The 10,417-nt window shown below is 37.8% G+C and overlaps 1 protein-coding gene and 1 long non-coding RNA gene across 2 annotated transcripts; both read right to left on the reverse strand.

Moving 5' to 3' along the window:
- Positions 1–6,598: 6,598 nt before the first annotated feature.
- On the reverse strand, positions 6,599–7,333 carry LOC145796510 (uncharacterized). Its single transcript, XR_014336975.1, has 3 exons — positions 7,221–7,333; positions 6,859–7,090; positions 6,599–6,741 (listed from the first exon to the last, which is right to left on the reverse strand). It is a non-coding gene; the product is annotated as an uncharacterized LOC145796510 (long non-coding RNA).
- A 1,258-nt stretch (positions 7,334–8,591) lies between these two features.
- LOC145797706 (L10-interacting MYB domain-containing protein-like) lies at positions 8,592–9,536 on the reverse strand. The gene is made up of 2 exons (XM_082885116.1): positions 9,096–9,536; positions 8,592–8,963 (listed from the first exon to the last, which is right to left on the reverse strand). The coding sequence occupies exons 1-2, from the start codon at positions 9,534–9,536 to the stop codon at positions 8,592–8,594; spliced, it is 813 nt and encodes a 270-aa protein (XP_082741242.1).
- Between the last annotated feature and the right edge of the window lie 881 nt (positions 9,537–10,417).

Consider the following 10,417-nt stretch of genomic DNA (forward strand, 5'->3'; position numbering starts at 1 on the left):
TCAGAAAGCAAAGTTGTATGTTGTATTTTTTGTGTTACCTCCTCCAAGGTGATGTTTGTGAGCTTTTATAGGTTTCCAGTGGCACAATCCTAGTAGGACTTCTACTCCTCCATGTAGAGTCCTTCTGGGTTCATACTCCTGTAGGATAATGCTTATCCTTTTACACCCCCCCCCACTGCTTAAACCAAGTGGGATGGTTTTTACCATGGCCGAACTACCATTTGACCGAAGTAAAACTGGCTATGCTGAGCCACAGAGTAGGCCGAACTATCCTTAGTTCAGTTCTCCCTTTACTCCTCCTTACCTCGGTTCTCTCCTGTTCAACCCATGGTATGTTTGGACCGAACCAACGATTCGCGACCGGTATAACTCCAAGACCGGTCTAACTTCAAGTTGCTTCCGGACCGAAGTAGCTTTACAATTCCTGAGCCGAAGTAACTTCATTTCTTTTGGCCGGATTAACCTTATCTCTCTCGGGTCGGAGTAACTTTTCGGCCCTTTTTACCCAGTCCTTCTTACTTTGGGCCATAAAGTCCATCTCATAGCTCGGCCCAATTTTTACCAAAAATTACCCTCTCAACACCGCTTTTCTTCATTTAACTGTGCAATACGTTTTTCTTCTTTAAACGGCATCGTTTTTTTTTTTTATTCTTGAAATAGAGCCAAGGTGTTTTCATCATAAATGTAAAGACAATAACTAAATAATTCAAACAACACTGTTGTATAACTTATATTTAAGTACTTTAGGAATTTTTAATATTGAAAGGGGTTGGAGATCATAATTTTATAGAAGAAAAAAATAATAAAATGAATACCGAGTGTGTTTGGTAACATTTACGTTTTCAGTTTATATTTACAAAAAATTTATAAACTGATTTTTGTTTATTTTTTGTTTATTTTTAGAAAAACATAAACTACAAACGCGTTTGGTAATTGACAAAATGTTTACAAAATTTAAAAAATATAAAAAAGAGTGAAAAATGGCAAGTGGTGGTTAGCGGCGGCGAAAGACGGTGATGGCAAGTGACGGCGAAAGACAATGGGTGGTGGGTAGCTGGTGGTGGTGGAGGATGGTAGGTGGTAGGTAGTGGCGGGAGGGTGGGTGACGGTGGCGGGCGGTGGGTTGTAGCGAGTAGGTGGTGGTGGTGGTGGTGGCGGTGGCGGTGACGGTGGCGGTGGCGGGTGGTTGTGGCAGGTGGGTGGCGGATGGTGGGTGGTGGCGGGTGCTGATAGTGGGTGGGTGGGTGACGGTGGCGGGTGGTGGGTGGTGGCGAGTGGGTGGTGGTGGTGGTGGGTGGTGGTGGTGGCAGGTGGGTTGCGGGTGGGTGGTGGGCGGTGATGGTGGTTGGGTGAGTGACTGTGGCCGGTGGTGGGTTGTAGCGAGTGGGTAGTGGTGGTGGTGGTGGCGTTGGTGGTGGCTGGTGGTGGTGGCAAATGGGTGGCGGATGGCGGGTGGTGGTGGCTAGGTAGTGGTGGTGGTGGGTAGGTGAGTGGGTGACGGTGGCGGGTGGTAGGTGGTAGTGAGTGGGTGGTGGTGGTGGGTGGTGGTGGCAGGTAGGTGGTGGGTGATGGTGGTGGTGGTGGTAGTAGTGGGTAGCGGGTGGTGGTGGCAGGTGGGTGGGTGACAGGTGGCTGGTGGTGGTAGGTGGTTGGTGGTGGCAGGTGGTGGTGACAGGTGGGTAGTGAGTGGTGATGGCAAGTAGGTGGCGGGCGGTGGTGGCGGGTGGTGGATGGTAGTGGCGGGTGGTGGATGACAGGTGGGTAGTGGTGGCAAGAGGTGGGTGGTGGTGGCGAGTGGGTGGCAGGTGGGTGGTGGTGGCAGTTGGATGGTGGTGGCAGGTGGGTGGTAAGTGTTGGTGGTGGTGGGGGGTGGGTGGTGGGTGGTGGCGGCTGCGGAAGACGGTGGTGGAAAATGGTGGCGGGTGATGGCTAGTGTTGGGTGGTTAAAAAAAAAAAAACTGAAAACTCAAAATGGAAATATATTTTTTATGTTTTCATTTTTTGGCCAAAATTATAAACTGAGATCACTGATTTATAAATCAAAAATTTTACCAAACAAGTTTTTATTTGAGTTTTTAAAATTTTTGTAAATATAAACAAAAAACTGAAAACGTAAGTGTTACCAAACGGCACCCTAATAAATAGTTATCTTAGATATGTAATCTTATACTAATTTATGGGATTATTAATCATTTCACTATTAATCATGTTAATCAAATAAGGCTTTATAGTATTATTTAGAGTAATGCTGCACTTACAAAAAAAAAAAAATTTGGACTTAAATTCTCCATAGGTCTTATTTCGATGATTCAAACTGTTCAATGTGTAGAGTTCGTCAAGTATTTCATTTCTAAAAAATATCATGTTGATCGGATATCGATAACTACTTGATCGGATAAGATTTCTGTTAACAATTTATTTGAAAAATCACATTACCATTGACAGAAATATAAATTGATCAAGTAGCTATCGATATCCGATTAACGTAATGTTTTGTAAGGACAAAGTACTTAGCGAGTTCCACACATTTATGATTCAGATTATTAAAATAAAACCCGTGGTGGGCTTGCACGTGCCGAAAGCACACTCCAGCCGAATCTCAACCGGGAGAGAAGCTGGCCCTTTTTTTTTTTTAAAATCACATTTGGTTTATCATCTACTGTGTAATTATTGTATTTGTTCAATAAGTTACACCATTTATATATATTATATATATGTTAACACTGTAATTGTGACACATTACATGATAAATTGTGGTAAAAAAATAAATAAATAAAATACTTAAATATAGTTTTTACAGCAGTATTGTTGAAATTGTTTAGGTATTATCTTTTCATTTAGGATAAATTACAAATATATTTCTTGAAATTTACTTAAAATATAAATTGCCTCACGTGATTCTAAAAATTACATCCTGTCCCTTGAAATTTCTAATTTCATAACAAATAGGCTCTTTTACTATTAAATCATCATGTTAATTAACAGTTTTTAATGATATCAAGTAGCTATCGATATCCGATTAACGTAATGTTTTGTAAGGACAAAGTATTTAGCAAGTTTCACACATTGCATGATTCAAATTATCAAAATAAGACCCGTGGTAGACTTGCACGAGCCGAAGGCACACTCCAGCCGAATCTCAAACTGGAGAGAAGCTGGCCCTTTTTTTTTAAATCACATTTGGTTTATCATCTACTTTGTAATTATTGTACTTGTTCAATGAGTTACACCATTTATATATATTATATAAAAAAATGTTTGGTGGTCATAATATTCGTGATTCAAATGGTTCGAATTGATCAAAACGACGTCGTTTTGTGTTGTTTTGTGTCCAAAACGACGTCGTTTTGATCAATTCGGGCCATTCAAGCCTGAAAAATTCGGGCCCTCTATCATTGATGTATTATATATTTGTTAACACTGTAATTGTGACACATTACATGATAAATTGTGGTAAAAAAATAAATAAATAAAATACTTAAATATAATTTTTACAGCAGTATTGTTGGAATTATTTAGGTATTATCTTTTCATTTAGGATAAATTACAAATACATTTCTTGAAATTTACTTAAAATATAAATTGCCTCATGTGATTCTAAAAATTACATCCTGCCCCTTGAAATTTCTAATTTCATAACAAATAGGCTCTTTTATTATTAAATCATCATGTTAATTAGCAGTTTTTAATGATATCAAAATTTTATTTCAATTAATAAGTCAATTAATTTTCTTATTATAGGAGAGCTATTAAGCATTTAATTTTTTCAATTAATTCTATTAAATAAAAAATTCTCACAATGGGATATTTATAATTTTTCAAACTACATAAGGCAATCCGTATTTTAAGCAAACTCAAGGGTTATATTTATAATTTATCCTTTCATCATGTATGATGAAAACACCTTGGCTCAATTAAAATAAAATAAAAAAACGATGCTGTTGAAAGAAGAAAAATGCATCGCACAGTTTAATGAAGAAAAATGGTGCCCTTTTTCAAAAGCAGCATTTTCTGTTGTGCTTTAAGTACAGCAGTATCCTTGTTCCCCCTAAAGTGTGGCTACTAGATCATTCGGCCAAATCCGAATATCAATTTGTTAAATAATAATAGATATAAATGTGCTTGCAAAATTTATTAGTAAGTGTGACATTTTGCTATACCGCTGGACCATGATCTGAAAGAAAATGGTTACTGGAAGTGTTTATCATTTGAATTATAAAGACATTAAATGGAGACATTTTCTTTTTTGGCCCAAGAATCTTTTCTATGCATTTTGGAATTACAAGGTGCAATAAAATACATTTTTAGGTAGGGTTAATCTGTGTGCTCCTTTTTTGATCGATAATAATACATTAAGTCTTGCTAATAAGTAACCTGAAGATACAAGGGAAAAAAAAATGAAGAATATAAAACACTAATTAAAGACTTTGGTTTATTAATTGTGGGTTCAATATTTATGAAGAAAAATTTGATATTTTTCATGATATTTATGTCGATATAAAAAATAAAATAAAAAACATTTTCTCACTTCTAAAGCAGCTTTTTCACAATTTATAATATTAAATAATATTTGCAGAGCACTCATTAATATTTGCTATAATTTAAATACTTGATTACTACATGATGCACTTATAACGTAATATAACTTCGGATTTGGTTAACGTGTACTATGCCTCCGTTTGGGAAGTGGGTTGGTTTTTTGACTTTTTAGTTTTTTTGGCTATTTTAGTCTGGGCTAAAAAGCCTGGTTTGGGAAGGGCTTTTTGGCTTTTTTGACTTTTTGGCTTTTTGGTGAGGTGTCATGTTGTTAAATGACGAAATTGCCCTTTTCCATTTTTTTTGATTTTTTTATTTGGGTTTGGATTTGGCATATTTTCGGTTTTTTTTTTTTTGGTTTTTTTTTTTAATACAAATTTGGCTTTTTGTTGGGAAAAAAAATTTGGTTTTTTTGTTTTGGTATTTTTTTTTCCAATTTTGGATTTTTGTTTAAATTTATTTATTTATTTATTTTCGGATTTGGCATTTTTTTGTTATATTTTTTTTAAAATTTTTTTATGTTATCTTTCGATTTCACGTATTTTGCTTTTTTTTTTTGGGGGGGTTTGGATTTGGCTTTTTTTTTGTGTTTATTTTCTTTTCTTTTTTTTCATATTGGGTGTCGATCTGCCGACTTTTGAGAATTGACTTATTTTTTTTTGGAATTGAATTTGCCATATTTTGGTTCTTCTTTTTTATTTTAATTTTGTTATGTTGGGGTTTCAATTTTGCCTTTTTTGTTGTTTTTTTTTTTTTGAGGGGGGTTTCGCTTTGGCATTTTTTGCTTTACGTTTTTTTTTTTGACAATTTTTGTATGTTGTGTTTCGATCTCCCGAATTTTGCAAATCCAAATTTTGTCTTTTTTATTTTATGTTTTTTTTTTTTTGTAGTTTGGCGAATTTTGCGTTAACTTTTTTTTTTGTTTGAAATTTTTTTATTTTGCGCTTGGATTTTTCATATTATGCTTAATTTTTTTTTCCTGTTACTTTTTTTCATTTTGGGTTTGGATTTGGGGTAGGAGTTTTCTTAAGTGTGCAAGTGCACACCATGTGCCACTTACACAAAAAGTGTAAGTGTAAGGTGTAAGTATAAGTATATGGTGTAAGTGTAAGGTATAAGGTGTAAGTGGGTTGCACATGGTGTGCAACCTCAAAAAAGGTGTAAGTGTAAGGTTTAATTTTTTACAAAAGGTGTAAGTGTAAGGTATAAGGTGTAAGGTGTAAGGTGTAAGTTGCACACCATAACCAAACCCTTTGGGGTATTGTGCTTAAATTTTTCGATTTTTATTTGGGAATTTATGTTTTTGTCTTTTTCAATTTTTTTTTTTTACTATAACTATGTTTTTTTTTAATTAGGTTTTTTTTTTGTCTTCGATTTTTATTTTTAACTAAGTCTTGTTTTTTTTAATTGGTATACAATAACTTTTTTTTAATATATTTATGTGTTTCATTTATTTGTAATTCACGTCGCACATGACAATTTGTATATTAGTTTTCTTTTTCATTTGTTTTTATTTGTTTCACCTTTTTTTGTTTTTCTAAAAGCAAAATTCGTATGGATTGTTGTTTTTTTAAGTTAGGCACGTCAGCAACTGGAAGGGGTTACATTCCCGTGGCAACTCATACATATTATACATAATAATATATTTAAATACAGTCTGTTCCACGTGTGTCATTACGTGACGACCATACGAACATTATTTCGAGTACTATATATTTCCTAACATTCCGTTATTACGCATGTAACATAATTTGTCACGTATGTGAAGGCGGACCAATGCCATATGGGGGTCCTCATCTCCAACCATTAAACCATCCTCGTCATGTTCAACTTCTGGTATGGCATTTACTATTGTCATAGCCTCTTCCTCGTCACAGATTGGCTGAACAGTTGTTGGGTTACCTGTGTTTCGCCGTATATAATTATGTAATGCCATTGACGCACCTACTAACTGAACTTGCACATTTGCAAAGTCATACCAAGGCATGTCTCGAATAAACCCCCATCGATTTTTCCAGGTACCGAAAGTGCGTTCCACGACACTGCGTAAGGACGAGTGGACTTTGTTAAATAATTCCCTTGGCGTGTTTGCCATCGCGTTTCGTGCAATACGCCGGAATTCTTGTTGGTGGTAACGGTGGCCTTTGAATGGTGCTAAGTAACCAATCCGGTTTGCATAGCCAGAATCGACAAGATAATATTTGCCTGCATACATGACGACAATGTATGACACCAAAACCAACATTCTGCGTCATTTTCATATAACGCTTTGTCAGCAAATAAGTATTTGTTAACAAATCTAATAACATGGCCATGTGTTACCTTCGTCAGGATGTGGGAAGGGGACGTTGTCATTTGTTAGTATCTCGTTGAATATGCGACTATCATGCATACTTCCTTCCCATCCGCAAGAAATGAATATGAAACACATGTCAAAATCGACAGCGGCCATTATATTTTGTGTGTGACAGTATTTCCTACCGAAATATGTTGCCGCATCTGGCCCCGTAACCCATGCACTGACATGTGTTCCGTCTATTGCGCCAATGCAGTCCTGTCAACATGGATCATATGTTTTGTTTCGTAACTTTGTAACAAATGTTTCAAATTTGTCACGTGCAGTTAATAACAAAAACCATATATATTGTCTTGATTTATATGTCAATCATGTTTTGCTGAAGTACCTTGAACGGTAGGTATTTCCGTCTAGACCTCACGTATGGATGTATACGATGCTGACTGTATGTGGGCCGGCAATGGACAACAGTGAACTCTTTCATGGAATTTAATACGTTATGTACATGTCTCGACACAGTCTCCCCAGAATGTTGGAACCGTTCCTGGATTTCCCGATTTTGCTTCCCTTTCAAGACATGGATAAACATCGCAACGCTTTCTTCAACAGCTAAGCCATGTGGACGTTGCGGGACTTGTAACCCAAAATCATTTACTAATGTCTCACACAATGCGGCAAAAACTTCCTTCGGCATGCAAACATTTTCCTCAAAGCGACCCATATGCCCCGCATATAGTTCGCATATCCATGTATTCCCGGTTAGTATAGAAGTGCGACATGGCGTTTTATGCATGTGTTTTTGGTACCATTCTGTCGCCAACTGGCATGCTTGTAGAAATGTGCAGTTCTGTTCTTGTTGCAGCTGGACCGCCATTTGATTAAGCATTTCCATTATTTCATCATGGTTGCTTCCATTCTAGGGATTCATCGCGTTTTCGTTGATGCAAAACCTACAAAAGTGGCAGGCTTTCAATTAGTTGGCACGTGATTCATTGAGTTAAATTATATTGAATTTTGCAATTATACAATGCCGACATTGTTTTTAATGAAAGCAATGCTGTCACCAATGTCCTTTGGAACGCATGATCATATGAATTGCAAAAAAAAAGAAGCTGTTCAACGTATGCTTTACAGAGGGGGCCATGGTTGTAACAACCACAAAACTAACAAAAGAACTTGCGACATATATGGGCATTCAGAAGCGTGCATCGAAAACGTAATTCCCTGTCTTAAACGTAGCGCCACAAAATATTAGATCGTAAACATCCCATTCATTTCCCAAAAACGAAGCACAACCATGCTTCCGGTCCGTCAACCCATGCACTTACCTAAAACTTGTCACTGCCCGTAGCTAGCAAGAAGAAAAAAAAAAAAAAAAGACAGAATGCAAAACATGCACACACCACCATCCTGTTTTAGTACATAGCCAACAGTACCATAAGTCTAAGTTTTAAAAAGGAAGAAAAAGACATGCATCTTCAACACTCGTAAGACCGTAGCATCACATCCGCTTACCCCCAAACAGGTTTGCAAATGGCCCCGACGCAGTACACTGGAGCTGCTTCTGTGTAAGCCAGCCAATGATATGGTCGTCATCAGGCTGACACATCATGACCTCCCGGTAATCAGCGTTATCCATAAGTGTGGAGGCGAAGTGGAATAACGGTGTACCAATCAGGGACGGAATACTGCTCAGTTTATGCATGCACTCGGAAATAGTGTACAGTGATTCGTTGCCTGTGAGGTGCCTGACCGTGACTTACTGATTCTTCGAACGCACCACATCTGTCATTCTGTTCATGCTCTCCGCAATAACAGACGCACCACTTGTTGCCTTCTTCGACTTTGAAACACTTGTTGATGGCGTCTTTCTCCGTTTTGCCTTTTCAATCGACACATGCTCCAGTGAAGAATCAGAATCCACGTCCTGTACTCTTGTGGGTATCGGATCAGCGAATGGCTGGGCTCCCAAACTACGCACTGAATCAGATGAGTCCGTAGCAGCCTCAGGAATGTTCTCTCCCGGGGTCCAATGGTGCTTCCCAGTAGCTGCTGCCCCCATGAAAACCGTCTCCATCAAGTCACGGTGTTCCAACGTTTTCTTCCTGAACTTCGCACACACCTTGTTTATCTGCAGACATGTACATGTATAAAAGAGGTTGACGTTATATTTCATATTCATAAATTTTATTGAAGTTGAATTAAGAAGTAAAAAATGTACTGGTAAATGAGAAATATAAAACTTGTTTCTACATGTACTTACTGATTCCATCTTGTCCCACCACTCGTCAGGTGCCTGAAACAAACCGGTGTCATAGTCAAAGCCTATCCCGGACACTCCCTTACTTGAATCCATCAACTTTGTCCACGCCTGCCACTCTTTTTTCAAGCTCATGTACTTATTCTTCAACTGTTTTAATCCATGTTTTTTTCCAGTTTTTCTCTGAAATTTCCTTGACAACGACTTGTACCCTGCCTGGCTGAGGACTAAGAATGGGCGATTTCCTTTACTAATCTCATTTGCGATCAACTGGAGGAAAACTCGGACTGAGTTACTGTCCCATGAGGCCTTGTGGCTTAACTGATTTTGTGTCTCTTCAAGGTTGCTTGACTTGTCACTGAGAATGCCTTTGCTTTTCGAGTGGTTACGCGGCGAAGTACGTGTGGAAGCTATTACTAATGTACGGTTACAAAAGATTACCATCACAAATTTGGTTGTTACATACACACGCATAAGCCATGACACATTATTAACAACAAACAGACATATATGATGCTAAAGTTAAATTTGCATATACCCATTGGAAATTACTAACGTACGTAAACAAGTTCCATGGAAGTTAGTAGTTGCCACAAAAAATATGATAGTTAGTATTATGGCTCCCATATGCGAGAACATACTACCAACATACTACGAACGTACTAACTACATACTAACAACATACTGACAACATACTAACGTCTTCGTACATAGTAACAACATACTGACAACATACTAACGTCTTTGTACATAGCCCCAAACATGGTACCGGTGCCTACATACGGCACAACAAAATGACAACCACAATGCAGAGCACATACACAATGGTCTTAAGGACACGCAAGGATTGTTGAATGTCTATGACATCAGCCCGCAATTGCATGGCAATTTCATCTCCGGGAGACGCATAGCCTTGGTTCTATCGCCTTGGTTCTTCACACCAACCAATCCAACTGACACAGGGCTGATGAGTGGAAATTACGGAACTATTAGTTTCATGGGTTGGTAATGTTCATACGGTTATGATCGGTAAAGATTGGGTCACTCACCACAGGGCGGGGACAGACAAAGTAGGGACGCCCTGGATTTTTTGTGGACCTGGAAATCTTAACAATACAGGGGCCATGTCCACAGGCACACATTTGTCGTGGCCATGTACTGGAAGTTGCAGTAGAGGTGAACGACGCCATGGTACGCTTTAAATTGCAAATAAATTTACATGAGCCAACATGAACACATACAAAGACAAACGCAAGTTTATATTTTATTCTATGAACTCACTACGTTGTTTGTAAAAGTATTGTGCATCATGAATGTAGGTATAT

Source organism: Camellia sinensis, chromosome 8, assembly GCF_055761805.1.
Source record: "Camellia sinensis isolate YWXY chromosome 8, ASM5576180v1, whole genome shotgun sequence".
NCBI classification, from domain to species: domain Eukaryota; kingdom Viridiplantae; phylum Streptophyta; class Magnoliopsida; order Ericales; family Theaceae; genus Camellia; species Camellia sinensis.

What these genes read in the sequence shown, in the direction of transcription:
- LOC145797706 (XM_082885116.1), bottom strand. Translation starts at nt 9,536, where the DNA reads ATGGTAATCTTTTGTAACCGTACATTAGTAATAGCTTCCACACGTACT. An exon ending in GGTGGGACAAGATGGAATCA is followed by an intron (nt 8,964 to 9,095) that starts GTAAGTACATGT and finishes ACATGTCTGCAG; the next exon opens with ATAAACAAGGTGTGTGCGAA.